Raw genomic sequence first — 27,501 nt, 5'->3', positions numbered from 1 at the left:
TGTAGCAGGTTAAGCTGCTGCCTGCAGTGTCAGCAGCCTATATGGGCGCCGGTTTGATTCCTGGCTACTCCACTTCTGATGCAGCTCCCTGCTAATGTACTTGGGAAAGCAGGGGAAGATGGCCCAAGTGCTTGCACCCCTGCACCCACATGGGAGACCCAAAAGAAGCTTCTGGCTGCTGGCTTCAATCTGGTCCACCCCAGGCTGTTGCAGCCATTTGAGTGAACCAGTAGATGGAAGATCTCTCTCTAACTCTGCCTTTCAAATAAAATTTAATAAACTAAAAACAAAAACACCACAGCATAGTTTATAAAGGACAGGTGATTCTAACACCACAGCCTTACACCAAAGAAGAAGCACAGTAATAAATATATATATACCTTTACTCTTCTTTGCATGTCATCCTCCACATCTTTTAGCATGCCTAGAAAAACACACACTCAGTTTTAAGTGGAAACAAGCCAAAAAGTAAAGCCCTGAGTTACCTTTTAAAACGGGCTTACCTGTAACTCGAAGATCTGTGACACTGCTAGCCATTTTAAATCCGTAAGTCATTGACTGAAAATCTTCCTATAAGTCAGAAATAAGTAGGCTTTTAAACAGCAGTAAAAGCTTTCTTTTTATCTCTTTTACAAAATCACTAATAAGAAAATAGAAATATTGTTATCATACATCCAAGCTTTCTTTACAGGCATACTGTCAACACACCATATTCTAATGTTGTCTCTGTCCTTAATTTCAACTGCTTGTTTTTAAGCAACTTAAATATATTTGCATTTAATGTTTATTTGTGCAATAAAACTAATGCTTATCAAAGTATCACAAAGTAACAATTCTCAGGTGAGCAGTAAATACAGCCACTTGATGTCTATGACAGGTATGTGTACTGAAAATGTGTCATTAGGTGATTTAGTTGTTGTCTGAATATCAGAGTGCAGGTAACAAATTAAGATAGCTACAACAAAATCAGGTGATGTGATCTATGGGCTCATCAGTTTACAAGCTGTCCATCACTGACCAAAGCATCACTATCTAGAAAATGACTATGTAATTATCACCATTTGATAATAAAGTTACAAAGTTTATATAGCACTTTTCAAAAATTAGTAATGTCTGCTTATGTTGTTAGGCTGCGAAGGTTAAGCTTTCTCAAACAGAATTACTCAAAGTAATAGCAAAATCATGTTCTGCTACAGCCTATTATAAAGAAAAAAAATAATTCACACATGAGCACTCATCCCCTAGAATCATTTTTAATAAACTCTTTCACTGCTTGGTTCCTAACAAATTAAGTGGTTTGCTGGACTCGCTTTGAAAAGTCTAATGTCATCCGGCTGATTTGATTAAGCAGTCAAGGGCTGATGTTGTGGCTCAGCGGGCTTGCAACACCAGCATCCAGTACCGGAGCACCAGTTCAGGTCTTAGCTATTCTGCTTCCCATCCAGCTTCCTGCTCATGTGCCGGGAAGGCAACAGAAGATGGCCAACTACCGGGGTCCCTGCCGTCCATATGGGAGACCAAGATGGAATTCCTGGCTCCTGATTTAGGTCTGACCCAGACCCAGCTGTTGAGGCCATTTGGGAAGTGAACCAGGAGATCAAAGAGCTGCGAGTGTGAGTGAGTGAGTGTATTTATGTACATGAAGTATCTGTCCCAATGAGATCATGGCTGTTTAACCGCTAATGCTTAGAACGGTGTTTGGTGCACAGTACTAACTGCCAGTAAACACCTGCTGAATTAATAAATGACTCACTCCACGGCAGGGACACACATGCAAAAAGCAGGTTACCTTCCTAAGTGCATCTCCTGGTTACAAGGGACAATGGTGGAGGCTGTGATAACTGGAAAACAAATGCTTCATCTAAAAGGCGATTGCCACTACTTACCCTAGTGTAGCCATGAATGAATACAGGGCCAGTGTGTTCTGGTCTCCTAATTTTTAAGAAGAAACATCGAGGGTCCCCCCCAACACCAATGTAAAATCTTCCAATTTTTTTTTTAATAAAATCTAAGTAGCCCAACATTATGTAGACAAAACAAATACCTGCAAGTCCCACCTGAGAACAGGTAAGTTTCCCAAGAAAAATCTAGAGAAAACTACTGTTTCTGGGAGAGTATCTTGGCGTAAACTACTGTTTCTGGGAGAGTATCTCGGCTCTATGTAACAAAAATAAGCCACAGTAACAAGAACTTAATCTAAGCTACTGGAGGACTGAAAGCAAAGGAGTCATTTGGCATTAAAAGATCACTCTTGAAACTGTGGATTTTAGAACAAAAAACAGAGCAAACTAGGGGACATCAGATACCGGACTCTATCCAAAAGTTCAAGCAGGAATTGATGGTGATTTGCATTTGGATTGTAACAGTGGGAAAAAGAAGTCGCTGAAATCAAGATACATTTAAAAGAGTTGAATATAGATATGAGGTAAAATATACAATATCAAGCATCTCTTTTAGGTTTCTGGTCTGAGTAACTGATAAATAACAGTACCATTTCCTGAAGTGAGGCAAACTTTGGGAGAAGTACGTTTAACAGCAGAAAAGTTTGCAATTTCTTTGGTCATCCAAGTGAAAATTTTAAGAAAGCATTTACTTGAGCCTAGAAGTCAAGGAAGGCACAGGGACGAGAGACATAAATATAGATATCAGCACAGAGTTGATATTAAAAAGCCACAGAACTAAAGGAAATCAACCTAGGAAGAGGGAGTCCAGGAGTAAGCACTGTAGCACGTAGAAAAGCAGAGGAAAGAGACTTATAAGGAGGTGGAAAGAAATACGAGGGATTCTGATACTAAGAGAAGAAAAGAATTTCCAAGTGTGGTCAGCTGGGTCTAATAACTTCAGAGATTAGACAGAGGGATGAGAGCACAGGATTTAATGATAGAAATTGGCCAATTTCTCTGCAGTAGTGGTGACGGATGACCACCTGGAGTGGGTAAGGAGACACAAAAGGAGAAAGCAAAATAACCAAATATTAACCACTCATTCACACACTTTTTTGTGAGGGCAGCAGAAAAATGGGATTGTAGATGTAAGGAGCCATGGGACCAAAGGAACTGGGGTGTTTTCTTTTTAGGTGAACAATCTTAAAGCATGTTTATATGCTGGTAAGAATAACCTAGCAGTGACGCACAGACTAGCAATGCAACACAAAAAAAGGTTCAGCAGCCACAACAGACAAGAGGGAATGGAAGTGGAACACAGGTGGCAGGGCTGAGCCTAGACTGCTACAGGGGCACATTCATTTTAACAGAGGTATATGGCTACTAAAGCAGGTTGGTACTTGTGACTATGAGAGAGAAAGACAGAGAGAAAGGTCTTCCTTTCTCCGCTGGTTCACCCCCCAATGGCCGCTACGGCCAGCGTGCTGCGCCGATCCGAAGCCAGGAGCCAGGTGCTTCTCCTGGTCTCCCATGCGGGTGCAGGGCCCAAGGACCTGGGCCATCCTCCACTACACTCCCAGGCCAGAGCAGAGAGCTGGACTGGAAGAGAAGCATCCGGGACAGAATCCGGTACCCCAACTGGGACTAGAACCCGGGGTGCCGGCGCCGCAGGCGGAGGATTAGCCTAGTGAGCTGTGGTGCCGGCTGAGAGGTACTTCTGATAACATCTGCTTGTGTTTCAGTAAGGTATAAAGCACGCTGAAGGTAGAGGGTTGGCACTGGGAGGTCTAAAAAGTAAAAGATGTGAAAAAGCCTCTTTAGAGAAGCAAACTCACTACCAAGTGTAGGACAGGGCTGTCTCCAGTGTTGAGTGCTCATCTGAGATTTAGTTTTAAAATTAAAGTGAGAACAGACACACAGATGTGGGTGTTCTCTAGCAACTCTGCTGCTTCAGTACAAGCAGAGTAGGCAGATGGTTGGGGTTTTCCAAGTAAGTGATACAAATGAGGAAGGAACAAAGGGTCTGAGTGGCTTCAGGGCTAGGCAGTGGCAAGGACATGGAGAAAACAACAGAGGAATAAAGCGCCCATGTCCATGAACTGAAGCTCTCTGTGTAACTGAAGGATAGTGAGAGTGGGGGTCGGAGTAAGTCAGTCAAACAGAGTGATGCAGACCAAAGAGCAGCAGCTCAAATCAGCACTTTGAGGTGAATAAAACAGTACACAGGCTTTTTATTCATTCATTCCCTCATTTCTAAAGCATTTTCTGAGCACATCATGGAGGCTGGTTTGGGCTGAATACCGGGGATACAATGGTAAGATACAGTCATTGCCATTATAAAGCCTATTTGTGACAGAGAGGAATGGACAGAGACAGATCTTCTATCTGCTGGTTCATACTGCAATGGCTGGGCCTGGACCAGGCTGAAGCCACGAGCCCCATCTTGGTCTCCCATATGGGGACAGAGGCCCAAACCCTGGGTCATCAACTGCTGCCTTCCCAGACACACTGGCAGGGAGCTGGATCTGAAGCTAAGCAGCTGAGACACCAACTGGCATTCCAATAAGGGACAGCAGCATCACAAGCAGCAGCTTAACCTACTGCGCCACAACGCCAGATGCTATAAAGCATATTATACAGAGAAAACATCTCCACATGTAAAGTCCACATACCCTACAGTGTCCGCAAGCTGACTAGTGCACAACTAGAGCAGGAATGATGACAAGAAAGAAAAGCCAGTGCCCAGATTCAAGATATTTGCAAGTCAAAACAAAAGAATCTGAATATAGGGAGTAAGAGCAAAAAATAATAATAAAAAGATACCATTTCGCAACATACAGAATCCATGAGGAAAAGTGGTTTGATGGGGAATTTGTGATTCCCATTTTTTTGCTCATGTGGACAAGATATTAAATTATGTTTTAGGTAGCTGAAAACCTCTCCAACTCAGGAGACATATCTGAGACCAAAATGCATCAGCAGCTGGAAACTTCAGAAGCATCCACTTGAAAATCAATGTTTGCAGGGCCAGCGCTGTGGCAAAGCGGGTAAAGCCGGCACCGCAGGTGGTGCCATCCCACATGGGTGCCGGTTCAAGTCCCGGCTCCTCCACTTCTGATCCAGCTCTCTGCTATGGCCTGGGAAAGCAGTAGAAGATGGCCCAAGTCCTTGGGTCCCTGCACCCATATGGAAGGCCTGGAAGAAGCTTCTTGCTCCTGGCTTTGGATCGGCTCAACTACTACGGCCGTTGCAGCCACTTGGGGAGTGAACCAGCAGGTAGAACACCTCTCTGTCTCTGCTTCCCTGTAACTCTTTCAAATAAATAAATAAATCTTTAAAAAAAAAAAAATCAATGTTTGCTACAAATCATTTTATTGTCAGTTCTCTATAAGGCCTTTTACTAAGCAATTGGTAGTTTTTTCTAATTGTAAAACTAAGACAAACTTATACAGAAACATTAAAAACTTTTGCAAAATAGGAAAAACAGGCTCTTTCTAGTCTGGAAGCTAGCCTTTGGCTGTATTTCTTTCAGTTTTATTTTTACATAGTTGGCTATGTGTTTTTTTTTAAGCTGCTTAAGTATGTATTTTTTTTCCTTTCCTCTTAGAGGTAAGTATGTTGCTAAACTGTTAATGCACTTCCCACTAGTAAAAACCGAAGTGGCGATTCACTGCATTCTTGCCAAAATTGACTGTTTTTTAAAAAATAAAAAATGGGATACTTATTAATTTATAATTTCTGAATTATACAGAGGCTAATTTTTTTAATGTTATAGTCACTTGTTAACTTAAATAAAAAATGGGCTACTTATTAATTTATAATTTCTGAATTATACAGAGGCTAATTTTTTTAATGTTATAGTCATTTATTAACTTTCATGAATAAGCTAGTTATTTTACTACTCATTTATTCATTTGGGCCTTAATGCTTTCTTTAAATGAGCTCAATACATAAAAATTAATTATTTTGTCTTTATTTTTTCTAAAATATTTCTATTACTTTTGTCCTCCTAGTTCTTTCCTTGAGGATTTCTTCCATTTGTTAGTAAGCACATGCAGGAAATACATAGAAATTCAATTATAATTTGTCATTAAAAATCGCATTTCACTGAAAAACAAAATAGTACAGGAATAGTAATATGAAACAGGCATATGTCCTCACCCTCAGTACCTCTGTTATCTTCCTGTTCCTTTTTAAAATAGTAAAATGTTAGCTACACATGCTTCCATCTGACTCCCCTCATTTGGAGGATCTAATCTTCTACTGTATACATACATCAATAGCCATTAAAAAATTCTTCTATTCATCCAAAAGGCAGAGGGAAGAGAGAGGAGGGATATGAGAAAGAGACAGACAAAGAAATCTCTCTTCCACCAGTTCACTCCCTAAATGCCCACAACAGTCAGGGTTGAGCCATACTGAACCTGGAAGCCGGAAACTCAACCCAGGTCTCACACATGGGTAGCAGGAACCCAGCTACTTGAGCCATCACCACTGCCTCCCAGGTTATGAATTAGCGGGAAGCCGAATCCTGAGCAGAACTGAGATTTGAGCTCAAGCACTCCAGGATGGGATACAGGTGTCACAAAGGAAGTATAATCCTTGATTGTGTGAACATAGCTTTGAAAGAGTCTCCTACTGATGGATATTGAGGAAGATTTTAACGACTATAATGCCAGATTTCAATGACTACAAACAGCACTACAATTAAGGTCCTTACACATCGATCTTTGTGTACAAGCACACACATACTTGTAGGACAAAGGACTAGAAGTAACACTATTGTCAAAACATGTACATTTTAAATTATAATAGTACCATCTTGCTCTTTTAAAAGTTTTAAGTTTATACTCCCACCAAGAAAGTACCATGCTTGCTTACAGGAGAATGCTGAGTACTGTTTGGTAAGTGTGGAATATAAATTCAGAAAGTCATCATTTTGCAATAGTAAAAACCAATCCAGGCAAGCACTACAGATGGATGCTAAATCTAAGGAAGGAGACTTTAATGAGCAGGGTATCTGTAATTTTTTAAAAAAACTATGTTGAGAGGCGGGGGGGGGGGGGGGGGGAAGAGAGAGAAACAGGGTACTTCTTAAAATCTTAAAATGTTTCCCAACAGAATGGTGAAATATAAGGGAAAAATAGTAATCACAGAGCAATCAGATAATACCTTGATAGGTTGATCAAAATAGTATCACTGGTGGGGGCAGGTGGACACTCTGCACCGAAATGTGACCAATGGAGAAGGGCATGTAAGTCACTTAAGTCATAGTAGAGCAAGGGCTGCATACGCTCAATTTAATCAACAGGAAAGAACATACATGCCCCTAAGAATGAGGCACGTCCTGTTTAAAAAAGGAGGGGGGGAGTAGAAGGCTGTGTTCTTAAAAATGTCGACATCACTAAAGACAAAGGAAAGCTAAGAAACTAATGGCAGATTAAAAGATATTACAAAGATACAAATGTCCCAGGTGATTCCATACTGGATCTTGTATTCTATGGGGGAAAGGCTAACAAAGATGGGGTCAGGTGACAAAAGTGGAATATGAATAGTGTGTTGGCATTACAGATTCACAGAGGTTTAAACTTGTACTGCGGTTATGTAGACGGGGAACCCTTTTGCTTAGAAGATGCAAACTGAAGAATTGGGAAAGAAGGTCACAACATGTAACTTACTCTCCAAAACAAAACATACATACATACACACACTTATAAGACAGCAAGCAAGTGAAAAATGGGACAGTATGTTAACAGCAGCTCAATCTGTGTAAGGAACATATGATGTTCTTCATGCTGTTCATGTAACCACTCTGTGAAAGTGAAATTATTTTCAAGCAAAAAGTCTTAAAAAATTAAAAACAGGGAAACAGCAACTGTTCACAAACACACACACACACCAAGTCTTTTTTCCACATCATCAGCCTGATATATCCTAAGAAATTTCTAATCTTTGCTAATAATGGATAGAAAAAAGAAAAAGTATCTCAATTTTCATTCATATTTCTCCTAAGTGAACTTAACCACCTTAGGTTTCATGGCCATTTTATTTTCTGTGAACTATGTTCTGATCTTTAGTAACCTTTTCATTTTTAAAATATTTTTCTGAAATTTATTTTGATGTGAAATGACGATAAAATAACTTTAAAGGATACTAATCAAATTTCTCCAGCACTATTTTGAAATGAATTCATTCTCCACCCCACTGATTTTGATGTCCTCTTACGTATAGTTTGAGATAAGTATTTAAAATAATCTGTTATTTCTCTTCTCACTCAAGCTACTTTTTTTTTTTTTTTTTGACAGGCAGAGTGGACAGCGAGAGAGAGAGAGAGAGAGAGAGAAAGAGAGAGAGACAGAGAGAAAGGTCTTCCTTTTTGCCGTTGGTTCACGCTCCAATGGCCGCTGCCGCCGGCGCACCGCGCTGATTCGAAGGCAGGAGCCAGGTGCTTCTCCTGGTCTCCCATGGGGTGCAGGGCCCAAGCACTTGGGCCATCCTCCACTGCACTCCCGGGCCATAGCAGAGAGCTGGCCTGGAAGAGGGGCAACCGGGACAGAATCCGGAGCCCTGATTGGGACTAGAACCTGGTGTGCCGGCGCCGCAAGGCGGAGGATTAGCCTGTTGAGCCACGGTGCCGGCCTCAAGCTAATCTTTTTAAAAGCCCACCCAAATGGATAAGACTTTCCATAATGACATGTATCAATACAAGTATTTAGGTAAATAACCAAGTGAATATTTAAAAACTAGAAGGTTATTTCATAAACATCTTATTAAGCTTTGCGGACAATCACATTGGGTATGTATTATTCTCACAAACATGAATTCAGAGAAGTTTTGCGTAGTGGACACTGATGACAGTTGGCGCCTAATCTATTTATCCTGGATCACAAGAGCATTAAAAAGAAACTGAACAATTTCAACACCTACCACATTTTTCTCCTATAAATATAAATCATAAAATCACTCAAATACCCCACAGTGAATAAGGAGTTCAATGAGCTTCAAAAATTGTTATATTACAAAATCTTACCTCTTCAAAAACAGCAGCTTTATTTACTTTTTCCCTTGCAATATCACAGATTTTCAAGATTCCCAGGGCAAAAGCTTTCATGGCAGGATCTTCTATAAAGTCTGGATTATGAATGTAAAGGCACGTAAATACTGTCTGTGCCAAGGAATGGCCTTCTAACCAGGTTATCTACGAAGACAGAAAACAGGGCACATACTGATGGTGATGCACAGGGTCTGGAAAGTCCACACTGCCCCAACAGCCAAAGGCTTGAGTGCCACGGACCAATACATGTAAGGTTACACACAAGACTTGAAAGATGATTAAAGGGAAAGCCAGGAAAGACAGAAAGTTAGAATTCACTTTCAGTGTCTAAGGTTTTTCAAGAATTATGTACTTTAAATGATCTGCTAAGAGGCATTCTCATATATAATTCAGTTTGCAACATGTTCAGACAACAATAAAATTAGAGTGCCTCTTTATGTGGCATCTAAAAGCAATCAATTCTACAATATAGTCAATAAAAATCCATAAACTGGAAATTTACAGCTTTAGAACTAAACAAGTCCTTAGTCACTCATTCAACTATTCACCATCAACCCAACCAGCAGCAAAAGTACTTATATTTTTCAAGAAATTACACTATGGTTTTCCTCTTTCAACCAGGGGGCTTTTTCTTTAAAAAAAATTTTTTTTAAAATAATTTATCAGAGAGACCAAGTCAGTCTAGAGAGAAGAGGAGACGGAGAAAGAGGAAGGGAGGGAAGGACAGTCTCCCATCTGCTGGGTCACTCCCCAAATGGCTTCAATGGCTGGGGCTGGGCCAGGCCAAAGCCAGGAACTTCTTCTGGGTCTCCCATGTGAGTACAGGGGCCCAAGGACTTGGATCATCTTCTACTGCTTTCCCAGGGCATAGCAGAGAGCTGGATCAGAAGAGCAGCCGGGACTTGAACCAGCGCCCATATGGGATGCTGGCACAACAGGCAGAGGCTTAACCTGCTATACCACAACGCTGGCCTCCAGAGGGCTTTTTCTTAAATATAATCAACATTTCCCCAGAGTGGCTAACACATGCTTGGCATCATGTGGTAAAGGTTGCGAATATCAACAATAGCCATAATTGAGTAGCCACTTTGTATCTAGTATTATGATATATATATTTTCATATATCTTTTTTCCTAACATGCTGAAAAAGATGGCATTTTTCTTTTACATGCAAAGAAAGTTTAAATAATCTAAGTTTATACATAAAAATGTAATAACTAACACATATGTGTAACTAGTGTTCAGAAAACAGACCCTCAGACTAAAAACAACTGCCCTAACGCCTCAACTCTGAGATGCAGTCCTCAAAGTCTCACAGAATGCTCCTCAACTTTAGCAAACACCCTCTTTATCACCCCTTCCCTCCTCCTCACGGCCCACGGCCCTCACTAGTCCTGCAGTCCCCCGACAGTCAGGCAGTTCTATGTGACTTCCCAACCCAAACACTCAGCTCCACGCCTTATCACATACCACAAAACCTTTATCACTCCTGCCATATGCCTACCATTCTTCACTTCCTGTCAACAGCCTTTCCTACTCTCCCTGACATAACTAACCCCACACCTCTGTCCCCACTTATTTACCTACAGTCACAGCTGTTTCTTTACATGTCTGTTCCCAGCAATGCTCATCTCCCTTCCCAATCTCACTAAAACTGTAAATCTCTAAAAGGTAACTAAGATGTAAGAGATAGCTTTAGAGGATGAAGAGACAGGATTAGGAACCTGGCATTTTCTCTCTGCCGAGAAATGTAACCTTAGGCAGATAATGTAATACATATACCAAAGAGAGTTGATACAAGACCTAATAAAATTACAGACATGAAACACTCATTAAAAGCACTTCAAAAACACTGGCAATCAGTATTTCCTGAATGAACAAATGAATAAATATTACATACTTCTAAAAACAGTACCTTAATGTCTCATTAAAAAGAAAGAGGTTGGGGTTAGCATTGGGGTGTACCAGGTTAACCCACTGCTTGCAATACCAGCATGGCATAGCATATCAGAGTGCCGGTTCAAATCCCAGCCATCCTGCTTCCAATCCAATTTCCTGTTAATATGCCTGTGAGGGCAGTGGAGGATGGCTCAAGTTCTTGGGCCCTGCCACTCATGGGGGAGACAGAGTTCCAGGCTTCAGCCTAGCCCTGTCCTGGCTGTTGGCAGCCATACGGGAAGTGAACTGGCAGACAGATGATCTCAATATCCATCTTCCCCCTCCCTACTCATCACGCTGCTTTCAAATAAACAAATCTTTTTTTAAAAAGAGGGTAGGCCGGCACCACGGCTCACTAGGCTAATCCTTCACCTGCGGCGCTGGCACTCCAGGTTCTAGTCCCGGTTGGGGCGCCGGTTCTGTCCTGGTTGCTCCTCTTCCAGTCCAGCTCTCTGCTGTGGCCTGGGAAGGCAGTAGAGGATGGCCCAAGTGCTTGGGCCCTGCACCCGCATGGGAGACCAGGAGAAGCACCTGGCTCCTGCTTCAGATCGGCGCAGTGCCGGCCGCAATGGCCATTTGGGGGGTGAACCAACAGAAGGAAGACCTTTCTATCTAACTCTGCCTGTCCAAAATTAAAAAAAAAAAAAAAAAAAAAAGAGGGGAGGGTAGTCAGAAAACAGTGGGTAACCAAACAGTCCCAAGGAGAATGTTTCCACAGCAAATACCACCATCTAGGGAAGACACATATGCAGCATGTATAGATCACTATAAAACTTTATTCATAGAAGACGGCCAATTTACAACAATTTATCCTAGATTAGGATAAATATCTCTCCAAAATCAATGCAACATTCCTTCTGTTTCAATTCCATGGTAATTTATGGAGCCTTTCAATTACAGGTTTATTTCCCTGGGTAACTAAAGAAAAGGGATACTGGGGCTGGCTCTGTGGTGTAGTAAGCTAAGCCTCCACCTGCAGAGCCAGCATTCCATATGGGTGCCGGTTTGAGTCCCGGCTGCTCCACCTCCTATCCAGCTCTCTGCTATGGCCTGGGCAAGCAGTGGAAGATGGCCCAAGTGCTTGGGCCCCTGCACCCATGTGGGAGACCTGGAGGAAGTTTCTGGCTTTGGATTGGCTCAGCTCCAGATGTTGCAGCCATTTGGGAAGTGAACCAATGGATGCAAGACCTCTCTGTAACTTTGTCTCTCAAATAAATAAATAAATCTTTAAAAGAAGGGGGGAGGGGAGACTTACTGTAATAGCTACAATAATACCTTTGTTGAAATGAAATATCCCTTCACCCAGAAATGAGAACATCACATCATGCAGATGAGAAGGTGAAGTTTGTTTACTAGACTTAGCACACTTTGGTCCACAAAATTGAATGGACATCTTATGAGGCCTTGCATTACATGTACTCTTGCTCAACACTGATGCAGATACTCAAACTCAGAGATTCACGGAAGTCATAGTTTTTTAGTTAATCAATGTCATTTAATCCTTACCAAGCAGCAAAAACAGGTATCCATTATCCCTATCAATTCAGGCAAGGTAAGATCTTTGATTTTAATTGTGCCGTCCTAAAAAAGAGGAGAAATAACATATATAAGCAGATACTAATAACAAATTTCTTGAAGTATAGGATTTTAACTTAAGTATTAAAAGTAAAAATTAAGAAAACATTATCGATGATCTGGTAAAACCACAATACCAAATTAATTCTGTTCTTAAAAACAAAATATGTTTTATTTTTAATTGGCAAATAAGAACAGTAGAAATAGTCCTGGCTGTTGTGGACATCTGGGGGATGAACCAGTGGGTGGAAAAGATCTCTCTCTGCCTTTCAAATACAGTTTTTAAATTAAAAATTTTCCTTAACTTCATTACTATATGACTTATATAATTTGTTTACAATATTAATTTGCTTAGCAAATTTCCATATTAACATGAGAAAAATTACCCTATAGTAACTGCTAATGAATTTCTAAATCAATTCTCATTGACTGAATTTTAAATTCACCACCACAACTTGACATGTTAACACATAAGGGGGCTGGCATTGTGGCACAAGGTGCGTTAAGTTGTGGTTTGAATCCTGGCTGCTTCACTTCCAATCCAGTTTCCTGCTGAGAGCCTGGGAGGATAGTGGAAGATGGCCCAAGGACTTCAGCCCTGCCACCCATGTGGGAACCACTGATGAAGTTGCTGGCTCCTGGCTTCAGTCTGGCCCAGCCCTGGCTGTTGCAGCCATTTGGGGAATGAACTAGAAGAAGGAAGATCAATTTCTTGTTCTTTATTCTGTTTCCCACTCTCTTGCGTGCACACATACTTTCTCTATCACTCTGCCTTTCAAATAAATAAATCTTTAAAAAATATATACACATAAAATGCAACTGCCAATTATTCTTATATTTGAATACATACTCAAGTACTTTCATTTTCTTTTTAAAGATGTATTTATTTGAAAGGTGACACAGAGAGAGGAACAAAGAGAAACACAGATCTTTCCACTGGTTCAGTCCCTAGATGGCTACAAGGGCGGGGACTGGGCCAGGCTGAAGCCAGGAGCTTCTTTCCAAGTCTCTCGTGTGGGTAGCAGGGGCCCATCTTGGGCCATCTTTTGCTGCTTTTCCCAGGCCATTAGCAGGGAGCTGGGTGGGAAGTAGAGCAGCCGTAACAAGAACTGGCGCCTATAATGGATGCCTGTGTCACAGGCAGTGGCTTCACTGGCCACGCTACAATGCTTGGCTGCTCAAATGCTTTCAACAATTAATTTAAGAAGTAAACAAAATTTGACCAAGACTTTGATGAAGACCTCAAACACCTAACTTCCAGATTTTAACAGATAGGTGACTAATGATTTTATTTATATTTTTATTTTATTTATATTTGTTTATATATTTCAGATGATTTAAGAAAATACAATTCAAGCTAATATACCGTTTCATTATTAAGCATGACATTTTAACATATGAAATGATAAAAACTAAAACACAAAAAGAATAATGACTACCTTGATAGCTTGTTCAAAATTGAGAACTTTTCGATTGACTTGGTTTCCAATCATGCCAGCATCCATCTTGGGATCCATCATTTCAATAGCAGACATAGCTTCAAAAAGACCAAATCTGCAAATCAAAAATTAAACTCACAAGTCGTTCTTTCAAACTGATACATAAAAATGATAACACATTTATGAGGTGAATTTATCAAACATTTAATATTTCTTTACGATAAAAACATTCAAAAGCCCTTCTTCCAATTTTTTTTTTTTTAAGGAAATACACAATACACTGTCATTACCTATAATCACGCTACTGAGCAATACAACAAGGGGCTGATACTGTGGCATAGCAGGTAAGCCAGCATATCACATGGGCACCGGTTCAAATCCCAGCTGCTCCACTTCTGATCTAGCTCTCTGCTATGGCCTGGGAAAGCAGTAGAAGATGGCCCAAGTGCTTGGGCCCCTGCACCCACATGGGAGACCCGGAAGCTTCTGGCTCCTTGCTTTGAATCAGCTCAGCTCAGCCGTTGCAGCCAACTGGGGAGTGAACCAGCAAATGGAAGACCTCTCTCTCTCTCTCTGCCTCTTCTTCTTCCTCTGTGTAACTCTTTCAAATAAATAAATAAATCTTTAAAAAAAGGATACAACACAGGAACTTAATTCCATCTAACTGTAGTTAGTTGGCACCCATTAATATACAGATGGTACCCATTAATCAATCTCTCCCCATTCCCTTCTCACAAACTGATTACAAACCAGTAAGCTTACCCAGATTTCTCCAATGGTATAAAAGTCATTAAGTACTTTCTATTACTACAGAACACTATGCATTTAGTCTCCAACTTTTCAACACTTCTATTTTAATTGTCTTTTAACATAATCATTCTCCCACACACTTGCATCGTTCAGGAGAAAAGAATTAAAAGATGCTATGTGCTCCTCTACAAATGTTGTATACTAGAAACTTTTGGGCAAACAATAAATCAAATGAGTTATGACTGATGTCACTATGCCTATCTTAAACATTTTTCTTTAAAACTCAGAAAGTCATATTTGGAGTAATCTTATTAAATATTAACACTAAATCATTTCTCTCAGATAAAAAGCAGCAATGAGACTTCAAAAAAGTTTATAGGAGACAGACTCCTTTTCCCTGCAATCTAATCTTCTAATACTTCAATTGAAGATACTTGGATAATATTATTATTTAATGATATTATTCTATAAATCTGATATACTGCTAATCAAATCCCAACTGATATTACTTTAAAGAGCCAGCCAAGAGAAGAAACAGAAGAATGGAAAAGAATTTTGAAAAAAATAAATAATCCACCAGATATCTATCAAATATCAAAAGATACAATAGAGCTACTATTAAAAGCATTCTAGAGGGGCTGGCGCTGTGGTGTAGTGGATTAAACCACCATCTGCAATGCCAGCATCCCATATGGGCACTGGCTCAAGTCCCAGCTGCTCCACTTCAGATCTAGCTCCTTGCAAATGTGCCTGGGAAAGCAGCAAATGATGGCCTCTGTTACTCTGTGGAAGACCTGGATAAAGTTCCAGGCTCCTGGCTTCAGCCTGGCACAGCCTTCGCTGTGCAACCATTTGGGGAGCGAACCAGCAGATGGAAGATCTCGGTCTCTCCCTCTGACTCTTTCAAAGAAATCTTTGAAATTTTTCTTCAAAAAAGGCATTACAGAATACACAGACCAATGGAAAATAATATAAACAGTCTACACCCATTTCTGTGGGAACTATGTATGATAAAAGTGGGATTTCAGCTAAGTGGAGAACAGTGGATTAATCAATAAACACTGTTCAAATAGCTAATCATTTGGAAAAAATTAATCTTTGATTCAGATATTCAAAAAAATAAACCCAAGGCAGATTTAAATTCTAAATGTAAAACAAACAAAAAATTACTCTTTAATAACTTACAAAACTATAAAGGAAAAAGCTGATAACAGCAACTGTAGCAATATTTTAAAAATTCATACATAATAAACTGCAGTCAATTAAAAAGTTACTATCCAGAATATATAACCAACTTACACAAATAAATATGAAAAGATAAACATTGCAAAGAAAAATAAGCTAAGAAACAAATGGACAATTCACAGAAAATACAAACTTTTAAAAAAAGTGAAAAGCTACCCAAATTCAGATGTCATCAGGCCTTCTTTTACCCATGAGATAGGGAAAATTTTAAGTATACACCTAGTATACTTTTTTTTTTTTTTTTTTTTTTTTACTTTTTTAAGATTTATTTATTTCAAAGGCAGAGTTACAGAGAAGTAGAGGTAGAGAAAGAGGTCTTCCATCCATTGGTTTACTCTCCAGATGGCTGAAATGGCCAGAGATATGCCAATCCAAATCAAGGAGCTTCTTCTGGGTCTCTCAAGTGGGCACAGAGACCCAAGCACTTGGGCCATCTGCTGCTGCTTTCCTGGGCCACAGCAGAGAGCTGGATCAGAAGTGGAGCAGCCAGAGACTTGAACCAGCACCCATATGGGATGCAAACTCTGCAGGTAGCAGCTTTATCCACTATGCCACAGTGCCAGCCCCCTAGTATACTTTCATATCCCATAATCACTTGAAGAAGTACAAACTGATACAAATTATTTTGAAGGAACTTTAGCTGAATCCATTAAAATACTTTGAACCAGTCATTTGATTTGTAGGTTTCTATGCTAGAAAATCATTTGAACGCTTAACAGAGACTTGCATAAATTATAAATGTCTTCAACTTCCCTATGCTATTAAAAAATGTTGCAATCAAAATGTCCTTCAATACAAACACCACAGAATAAAGTATGCTACAGCCATAAAACACAACAGTTAAAATGAACTATTGGGGTAGGCATTTGGCCTAACAGTTAAGATTTAGGTTAAAATGCCCACATCCCATAACGAAGCTGGCTAAAGCTCCAGACTCCAGCTTCTCGCTAATGCAGACCCCGGGAGGCAGTGGTGATGGCTCAAGTAGATGGGTTCTTGCCACCCACAAAGGAAACCTGGATTAATTTCCTGGCTCCAAGTCTGGCCCATCTCTGGCTAATGTGGGCATTTGGGGAATAAACCAGCAGATAGGAGCTCTCTGTCTCCCCGTCTCTGCCTCTCAAATAAAAATTTTTAAAATAAGAAAATGAATCATTACACACTAAGATGGAAAGATCTTTAAGATATAGTAAATGGGGCCAGCATTGTGATGTAAAGGATAAAGCTGCTGCCTAATGTTAGCATCCCATATGGGCAGCAATTCTCATCACAGATGCTCTGCTTCTGATCTAGCTCCCTGCTAATGGCCTGGGAAAAGCAGCAGAAGATGGCCCAAGTGCTTGGGTTCTTACCATCCACATGAGAGACCTGGAAGAAGCTCCTGGCTCCTGGCTTTGGCCTTGCCCAGCCCTGCCATTGTAGTCATCTAGAGAGTGAACCAGAGGACGAAAGATTCCTCTGTAACTCTTTCAAATAAATAAATCTCCAAAAAAAGATATTATAAATAGGAAATTAATGCACAGATATTGTATATTCCTATTTCTAATTTTCATAGATGTTATTCATATATATAATTTTAGTTTCTGAGAGGTCTATAAGTACATGCCAACAATTCATTATTCTAAATAGCTGTCATCTCTGGGCAAAAAGCAGGGATTTTGTGGAGGATGGTGTAATGAAAAGTTTTTTGTTCTTCTGATACCTAAATTTGTAAAAATAAAATATTCATGTATTACTTCTATGAAAATTGAAAAAAAAAAATTTTAATTGCTCAATTAAAATTCTAGATCTGCCTAATCAGTAAAACTGCCAGACACTACAATAGCATTAAGTCAGCTATTAGCACCTAGTGTATTAACAGTCAGTGTTCTAGGAACTTAGGATCTATGAGTCAGCAAAACAAATTTACCCCATGGAGTTTTACATGCCAGTGCGGGAGGGGGCATGGACAATAAACAACAAAAATAGGTAAATTATGTAGTACATTAGAAGACTGTACATGCCTGGGGAAAAAATGGGCTAAAGGAAGTATGACTTGGAAAAATACAACTTTAATATACGATCAAGGTAGGCTGCTGATAATCCTGTTCCCTAAGCTCAGATCCCAAAATCTGAGGGATCAGGTTCCTCTAGCTGTCCTCTCTCAAACTTTGTTCCATCATAAGAGACTACATTTTGCTCCTGCATTAGCTTTGCGGTTTGGTTTCAGTATGTCCTTCCTGTAACCGCCTACATCAGCAAAATGATGATCCAGTGCATTTCTCAAAGTGGATCAGCAGCACTGACCTCACCTAAGAACTCACTGGAAACTGGGATTCTGTGATCCAACACCAGACTCGTTCAACATGGAGTGCAGTCAGAAAGGCCCAGCAATCCATGCTTTAAAAAGCCTGCCAGATTACTCTGACACGTAGTGAAGTTTGATAAAAAATGAATTTCTGGTTTTACCCTCCACCCTCACAGTGATGAATCTTGTCCACTAACGAATTCAAAATCTGAAATTCCTAACTTTGAAAACTGAGCCTCAGGGCTGGCGTTGTGGCACAGTATTAAGCTGCAACACCAGCGTCCTGTATCTGATCACTGGTTCCAGTCCTAGCCACTCTACTTCTAATCCAGTTCCTTGCTAGTGCATCTGGGAAAGCAGGGGAAGATGGTCCAAGTGCTTGGTCCCCTGTGGCAACGTGGGAGCCCTGGATAGAGTTCCTGGCTCCTGGCTTCAGCCTGGGCCAGCTCCAGCCTTTGTTGCCATTTGAGGAGTGAACCAGCAGATGGAAGATCTGCCTCTTTCTCTGTCGCTCTGTCTTTGAAATAAATATAATAAATCTTAAAAAAAATAAATAAATAAATAAAGGAAGAAAGAAAACTGGGCCTGGTCAAAAAAGTATGGGAACTGAGACTACCTATAGGAGCATAAACACAACTGATACCTTTTAAAAAAAAAATTCCACATTCAGGGTATCTACCATCCAGGAAAGGCCCACAGGTCAGTTTCAATAGGTACAATCACTTCCTATCACAACTAGGGTCAGCTACTCTACAAGAGTCACTGAGATTAGTTTTATTACTACAGCTTTGAAATATAAACTCACTCAGACTTCAAAGAATACTACTCCACAGGAGAAAAAATAGAGTGAAATATTATACTACACTATTTCAAAGGACACACGAATACTTACAGCTTATCATGAAGCAGTTCTCCCAACTTTAATTCTAAAAGAAATAAAGAGAAAAATCTTTTCAATAATACCATACTTATATTTAACTTTAAAACACTGCCACCTCAAAAAATGTGCTTGCATTACTTAAAACTCACTAAGAAATGGTTTTTCTATTCATACTAATAATATTTTCACATCATATCTAAACACTATAAATGAAGTTGTTTGAAAAAAAAAACACAGATCTCTTAAGAATTAGCAAGTTGACCTATCATGGGCCATCAGAATTACCAAGTCCATATTTTAAAATCACTACCATATTGCCCCAATTAAACTTCTCCAAAGCATTGATTGCTAGGTCTCAAGTTATTTTAAAACCACTTAGTATCATACTTCATCTCTTTTTGTTCAGGAACAGTGTCAAAAGCATTTTTTAAAATTCTATTTTATTTAAATAATGCAAGAAACACTCAAACAGTTAAAACAATGCTCTTTCCCTATAAAACCAGCAGTCCTCAACCCTGGTGGCATACCAGAATCAAGTGGGGAACTTGCTAAACTCCAACATCTGAGGAACACCATCAAATTAAATCAGGGGCTAGGACCTATGTGATGATTTTAAAGTGTTCCAGGTGATCTCAATGTGCAGGTAAGATAGGAACTATTGGTCCCAGGCATCAAAAGAAATAAGGCACTTGTATCAAAATATGACAATAAAACATAACAGAAATTACACAAATAACCCAACAATTCTCAGAGTGTCCAGCAATCCAGGAGTTTGTGATACAAAAATTACTTCTGTAATAACAGTAAAACTGTCTTTTTTCAGTGTACTGATATTTGTAGTGATGACGCAAAAGCAATGTTGAGACGAGAGAACAGGAGGCTGGCACTGTGGTGCAATGGGTTAACACAATGGCCTGAGGTGCCGGCATCCCATATGGTTGCTGGATTGAGTCCTGGCTGCTGCTCTTCCAATCCAGCTCTCTGCTATGGCCTGGGAAAGCAGAAGATGGCCCAGGTCTCTGGACCCCTGCACCAGCGTGGGAGACTCAGAGGAGGCTCCTGGCTCCAGATCGGCGCAAGCTCTGGCCATTGTGGCCATTTGAGGAGTGAATCAGTGGATGAAAGACCTCTCTGTCTCTACCTCTAATTCTTTCAAATAAATAAAATAAATCTTACAAGAAAAAAAAGAAAAGAGAAGAGGGAACAAAGAGCAGAGGGAGGGCAAAACTGCTGTAGCTTCAGCACAAATTAAGATAGTGGCCCCAAACTACACTAATAGTGTATTTTTCTCACTTCCATGGACATATAGTTAAAAAGGATAAAAAATGCTGTTCATTCTCACCTAGGAATGTCCTTGATAATGCTTTTCATTAGAGAAATGCAAATCAAAACCACAATTTACACACAGTAGGATGGCTACCACAAAAAAAGAAAAAAGATCAGAAAATGACAAGCATTACAAGTATAAGGAGAACTGGAATTCTTGAATACTCCTGGAAGTGTCAAATGGTAGAGTCATTGTGGAAAACAGTATGCCCCCACCCCACCAAAATTAAAAATATTCATACAATTACTATGATCCACAATTCCTCTTATAATTATTTACTCAGAACTGGAAACAAGGTGTTGAAGAGATATTTGTACACTGATCTTCATAGCAGAGTTATTCACAATGGTTAAAATACAGAAGCAACCTAAGTGCTCATCAAAAGATGAAGGATATGCAAAATATGGTATACATTAATCAGTCTTAAAAAGGATGGAAATCAGGTCTGACACATGGCACAGCAGGTAAAGCCGCCCCCTGTGATGCCGGCATCAAACATATGGGCACTGGTTTGAGCCCAGGCTGCTCCACTTCCAATCCAGCTCCCTGCTGGTGACCTGGGAAAGCAGTGGAAGATGGCCCAAGTCCTTGGGCCTCTGCACCCTCATGGGAGACCCAGAAGCTCCTGGCTTCATATTGGCCCAGCTCTGCCCACTGTGGCCATTTGGGGAGTGAACCAGCGAATGGAAGACCTCTTTGTCTCTGCCTCTCTCACTGTGACTCTGCCTTTCAAATAAAATCTTAAAAAAAAAAAGGAAAAAAAATTTTTTAAATTTATTTGACAGGCCGGCGCCGCGGCTCACTAGGCTAATCCTCCGCCTTGCGGCGCCGGCACACCGGGTTCTAGTCCCGGTCGGGGCACCGATCCTGTCCCGGTTGCCCCTCTTCCAGGCCAGCTCTCTGCTGTGGCCAGGGAGTGCAGTGGAGGATGGCCCAAGTGCTTGGGCCCTGCACCCCATGGGAGACCAGGATAAGCACCTGGCTCCTGCCATCAGTTCAGCGCGGTGCGCTGGCCGCAGCGCGCCTACCGCGGCGGCCATTGGAGGGTGAACCAACGGCAAAAGGAAGACCTTTCTCTCTGTCTCTCTCTCTCACTGTCCACTCTGCCTGTCAAAATAAATAAATAAATAAAATAAAAATAAAAAAAATAAAAATTTATTTGACAGGTAGAGTTACAGACAGTGAGAGAGACAGAGAAAGGTCTTCCTTCCATTGGTTCACTCCCCAAATGGCCAATACGGTTGGCGCTATGCCAATCTGAAGCCAGGTGCTTCCTCCTGGTCTCCCATGCGGGTGCAGAGCCCAAGCACTTGGGCCATCCTCCACTGCCCTCCCAGGCCACAGCAGAGAGCTGGACTGGAAGAGGAGCAACCGGGACTAGAACCCGGCACCCATATGGGATGCCGGCGTCACAGGTAGAGGATTAACCAAGTGAGCCACGGCACCGACCCCAGAATGAAAATTCTGACACATGCGACATGGCTGAACCTTGTAAAAAGAGTTGGTCACAAAGACAAATATTGTGTACTCAATCAAAATCTGAGACAGACTGCAGCAGGTAGTTGCCAGGGATGAAAGGGAGAAAGCGTACAGAATTTCAGCTTTACAAGATGAAGAGTTATGGAGATGAGGTGCTGCACAAAATTATGAATCCATTAAACACGACTGAACTGTACATTGAAAACTGGTTAAGAAGGCCTAGCAGTTAGGACACTCACAGCTCCAGCCTTCTGCTAATGCTCATGCTGGGAGGTAGCAGTGTGTGCTGCTTCAGATAACTGGGCTGCTGCCACTCAATGGGAGATCTGGACTGAGTTCCTGGTTCCCAGCTTCAGCCAGGCCCATCTCAGCCACTACAAGCATTTGGGGAGTGAACCAGCGAATGGAAGCTCACTCTCTTTCTCTCTCAAATAACTGAATTTTAAAAATATTTTTTTAAAGATAGTTAACTTTTCGCTAAGTGTATTTCAATACAATACAACATTTAGAAAAGAAGAATGTCCTTGTGTCCAGCTCTGTGCTACAGTGGAGAAAGCCATCACATGCGAGGCAGGCATCCCATACGGGAGCCAGTTTGTGCCCTGACTTCTGTTTCTGATTCAGCTCCCTGCTAATGGCCTGGAAAAAGCAGCGGAAGGCCCAAATGTTGGGACCCCTGCCTCCTACATGGGAGACCCAGAAGAAGCTCCTGCCTTTGGCCTGGCACAGCCTTGGCCATGTGGCCACCTCAGGAGCAAATCAGCAAAGACAAGATTTATTTCTCTCTCTCTCCAACTCTGATTTTTAAATAAACAAACTTAAAAAGAAAAAAAATGTCCCCGACAAAGCAACAGAAATATAATTTCACGGTCAGGACTAGGTGGGGTGGGCAGGACACCTACAGTGTAAGCTCTAAGGAGGCACTCACTCTCAGGTCCCGCGTTTTCGTACCATGGAGGTGCCACACATCCTTCACCCTAACACACACCAGCCTTGATTAATCTTAGTAAAACCTCAGCCTTTGGGTACACATCTGTTTAACATTCTATCTGACAAATGGGAAGCACACATAAACACTTCTGCTGTAAATCAGATAGTTGTCTAAAGGAAAAGAACCAGCCCAATTATCATGCAGCAATTTTTACTTGAAAAAAATATTTATTGATACTTGAATTTTTTCCTAAAATAAATGTTTGCCACTTCAAGAAAAATAATTGACAGGTTTGCTGCCAATGCTAAATTAAATGTGAGCTTTCAAGCAAACACATAAATCAGGAAAAACATGTAGTCTGAAAGTCTGTTTCCAAATATTTAGAAGACTTCTCAATTATTGGTAGTGTTATCAATGTGGGTTTTAAAATTTCAACTTATTTGAAAGACAGAGAGACAAAAAGAAAGAGATCCTCTATCCACCGGCTCATTCCTCAAATGCCTACAATAGCCAGGCCTGGCTTCCTCCCGTCCATGCAGACTAGCAGGAAACTGGAACTGGACATGGAGCTGTGACTTGAACCAGGCATTCCAGTATGTTCAGCTGGCATCCTAACCTATGCACCAAGTGTATTTTTTAATAGCGTGTAGTGAAATGTGTTAACATTTGGAAGATCCGCGTAACTCAATGAACCAATACTTTCCAAATAACACATATTACAAATCAGGCACAGATTTAAGAGTCATTTAAGTCATTCAAGCGTCAAGACACACCAATGGATTTTAATGTAACAGAATGTGAAAGTACACTGATAAAACTTCAGATTCCACAATGCAAATAACCTTTAAGAAACTACCATCAGTCAGGTTTTTGGTGTAAGTATCAAAGAATACTCATAATTATTTGAAAAAATTCCTCCACTTTCAACCACACATTTGGTGAAGTCCAATTACTTCCAGTACTTCAACCAAAATGCCACGGGGCAACAGACTGAGTAACAGACAATTCAGTTGCCCTCTATTAAGGCAGATACTAACAAAACTTGCAAAAATGCAAAACAACTCCACTCTTCTAAACTCCTTTTGTTTTGGTAAATTTTTTTCTTTTCTTTTCTTTTTAAATTGTATTTGATTTGACAGAGTTAGACAGTGAGAGAGAGACAAGAGAGAAAGGTCTTCCTTCCGCTGGTTTATCCCACAAATGGCCGCCACAGCAGGCGCTGCGCCCATCCGAAGCCAGGAGCTTCTTCCCAGTCTCCCATGCGGGTACAAGGGCCCTAGCACTTGGGCCATCCTCCACTGCCTTCCCGGGCCACAGCAGAGAGCTGGACTGGAAGAGGAGCAACCGGGACTAGAACCCCACGCCCATATGGGATGCCAGCACCACAGGCGGAGGATTAACCAAGTGAGCCATGGCGCTGGCCCCGTTAAATTTATTTTTCACTTAAAAATGTTACCTATGTTAACATGCAATGGGTTTTATTACTTTTAAATGAATCAGTTTCTAATTTCTGTTTCAAATTTTAAGACTGATTGATTGGGGGCCAGCTAAAGCCACCGCCTGCAGTACCAGCATCCCATTTGGGTGCTAGTTCGAGTCTTGGCTGCTCCACTTCCCATCCAGCTTTCTGGTATGTCCTGGGAAAGCAGCAGCAGATGTCCTAAGTCCTTGAAGCCCCTGCACCCACATGGGAAACCAGGAAGAAGCTCCTGGCTTCGGATCGGCACAGCTCCTGCTGTTGTGGCCATGGGGAGCAAACCAGTGGATGGAAGACCTCTCTCTCTGCCTCTCAAATAAATCTTTTTTAAAAATTATTTATTTGAGAGGCAGAGTTACTGATGGTGGGTGGAGGGAGAGAAAGAGAGAGATGAGATCTTCCATCCCCTGGTTCATACCCCAAACAGCTGTTATGACCAGAGCAAGGCAGATCAGAAACTAAGAGCCAAGAGCTTCTTCAGGGTCACGTGGGTGCAGGCACCCAGGCACTTGGGCCATCTTCTACTGCTTTCCCAGGCCATTAGCAGGGAGGTGGATTAGAAGGGAAGCAACGAGGACTTGAACTAGCACCCACATAGGATGCCGGCGCTGCAGGTAGAGGCTTAACCTACTAAGCCACAGCGCCGGGGCCCTCAGTTTTAAAGTTTACTACAGTAAACATTTTAAATATATGTAAAAGATAGTAACTCTAAAAAATGAGGTTCTGAGACCAAAAAGTTTAAGAACTGCTATAATAATCTAGCATATGTTTAGAGTAAATCTGGATAGCAAATAACTTCACCAAACTTAAAAACACTCCACAGATCTACAAGCAAGTCAATGTAATTAGATCTCTTGCTAGCAAAAGCAGACCATATTTTAAGGAGGGAAGGAAAAGAGAAGGATGTGCTTTATATCTGAATAAGGTCCAACTGCATGATCAAAAACAGGATACAGAATCATGGTGTCAGCACTACAGAAGTGAGTAAACTGGGCCTTAACCAAGCAGGCAGCAGTCCTCAAAATATTCAGTGAAAAGGATAACGTTTCACATTATCATCAGCCATCGGAGCAACCACACTGTCACCCATCACAGAGCCTCTGGAAAACTCCGCTATATCTTAACAAGGAAAAAAAGAGTCTAAAAAGGCAATTTTTAAAAAAATCTGTTCCTCTTTACTCTCACATAAGGTATGAATAAATCTGCTGTGAGAAAGTTTGAGTTACAGAATTTCTTGGCATCTTACTGAAGGCGTCCTTTCTTTTACCTTGGAAATAATGAATCATAACTCCTGAATGGTATTTGATACAGCAACGCTAAGCACTTAAAGCCTATGATCATTTTCCCAAAGAAATGTAACCTAAAAGGACAGAGGAGAAACATGCAAATAGGTGACAATGCAAATACATTTCATCACCTTATAAAGGAGATCATTTGCAAACTGGTGCTAATGATCTCTGAATAGATTTCTACAAATAAGATCATAAATGATGGCTAAGTTCCCGGCTATTGTCCCTACGAATGTCCTTTTTCTTCTTTCTTTCTTTTTTTTTTTTTTTTTTTGACAGGCAGAGTGGACAGTGAGAGAGAGACAGAGAGAAAGGTCTTCCTTTTGCCGTTGGTTCACCCTCCAATGGCCACTGCGGTAGCGCGGGCACACCGTGCTGATCCGATGGCAGGAGCCAGGTGCTTCTCCTGGTCTCCCATGGGGTGCAGGGCCCAAGCACTTGGGCCATCCTCCACTGCACTCCCTGGCCACAGCAGAGGGCTGGCCTGGAAGAGGGGCAACCGGGACAGGATCAGTGCCCCGACCGGGACTAGAACCCGGTGTGCCGGCGCCGCAAGGTGGAAGATTAGCCTAGTGAGCTGCGGCGCCGGCCCGAACATCCTTTTCCTATAACAAGGCTGAAATCCAGTACTATTTTAACAGAACAATTAAGGTTTATACTTGGGTAAAGGTGATCAATGTTAAAGACACACAACTCCCATTAATTCCTTTGTAAGGTATCATTAAAATGAGAGGAATTAAAACAACAACAACAAAAAGACACAAACCCCAAAGAACAGTTGAAACAACAAATAACAGCAATGAAATTGGGGAAACTTAGAAACAAGAAGACAAGCAGTTTCTTAACAGATCTCTAAAAGAGAGAACCTAAAGCCAGCAGTGGAAAAATCGAAACCAACTTCATTTGCAACTTGCTTCCAAAAGTGAAGTAAAGGTAGAGCTACAATGTGGATGGAGTACAGCACAGTGGGATTCCCCAGAGCCTAGCCTACATTTACCAAAGATAACCACCCCTCCTGACCCCTGGATGACCCTGAGGGCTGTAAAACAAAAGTCCACAGTCATCAGATAATTTGAAGGACATGGTTTTGTACTATGAAGACCTCGTATGGAGGCAACATGTAAAAACCCCACATCTCTTTCCCTACTTAACTATTTTTTTTTTCTTTTTTGACAGGCAGAGAGGACAGTGAGAGAGAGACAGACAGAGAGAAAGGTCTTCCTTTACCGTTGGTTCACCCTCCAATGGCGGCCGCATCGCACCGATCCGAAGCCAGGAGCCAGGTGCTTCTCCTGGTCTCCCATGCGGGTGCAGGGCCCAAGCACTTGGGCCATCCTCCACTGCCTTCCTGGGCCACAGCAGAGAGCTGGCCTGGCATAGAGGCAACCGGGACAGAATCCGGCGCCCTGACTGGGACTAGAACCCGGTGTGCCGGCGCTGCAAGGTGGAGGGTTAGCCTATTGAGCCACGGCGACGGCCTCCCTACTTAACTATTAAGTCAGACAGTACTATCTTCAACATCAAGGCATCAAGATTAGACATGCTTTCTCTAATGTAACCTTTCCAAGAGGAAAGGGCTAAGGGACTGACACTAACGGTTCTCCGAGACAAAGCCACATTAGATCACCAGACATTGATATTCTTTTTTTTTTTTTTTTTTTGACAGGCAGAGTGGACAGTGAGAGAGAGAAGGACAGAGAGAAAGGTCTTCCTTTGCCGTTGGTTCACCCTCCAATGGCCGCCGTGGTAGGTGCGCTGCGGCCGGCGCACCGCGCTGTTCCGATGGCAGGAGCCAGGTGCTTCTCCTGGTCTCCCATGGGGTGCAGGGCCCAAGCACTTGGGCCATCCTCCACTGCACTCCCTGGCCACAGCAGAGAGCTGGCCTGGAAGAGGGGCAACCGGGACAGGATCGGTGCCCCGACCGGGACTAGAACCCGGTGTGCCGGC

General features: G+C 41.5%; 1 protein-coding gene across 1 annotated transcript in view; it reads right to left on the bottom strand.

Moving 5' to 3' along the window:
• The window catches only part of LOC133772012 (N-alpha-acetyltransferase 35, NatC auxiliary subunit), an 85,098-nt gene that overhangs the window by 49,383 nt on the left and 8,214 nt on the right, over window positions 1-27,501 (bottom strand). The window contains exons 3-8 of the mRNA XM_062208518.1: window positions 19,064-19,097; window positions 13,890-14,004; window positions 12,382-12,456; window positions 8,914-9,081; window positions 504-570; window positions 381-424 (exon numbers count right to left, since the gene is read on the bottom strand). Of these exons, the coding sequence (XP_062064502.1) occupies window positions 381-424; window positions 504-570; window positions 8,914-9,081; window positions 12,382-12,456; window positions 13,890-14,004; window positions 19,064-19,097 (503 nt within the window). The remainder of the gene's footprint in view (window positions 1-380; window positions 425-503; window positions 571-8,913; window positions 9,082-12,381; window positions 12,457-13,889; window positions 14,005-19,063; window positions 19,098-27,501) is intronic.

Source organism: Lepus europaeus, chromosome 12 (genome assembly GCF_033115175.1).
Source record: "Lepus europaeus isolate LE1 chromosome 12, mLepTim1.pri, whole genome shotgun sequence".
NCBI classification, from domain to species: domain Eukaryota; kingdom Metazoa; phylum Chordata; class Mammalia; order Lagomorpha; family Leporidae; genus Lepus; species Lepus europaeus.
This window is presented reverse-complemented; position numbering and strand designations above follow the sequence as displayed.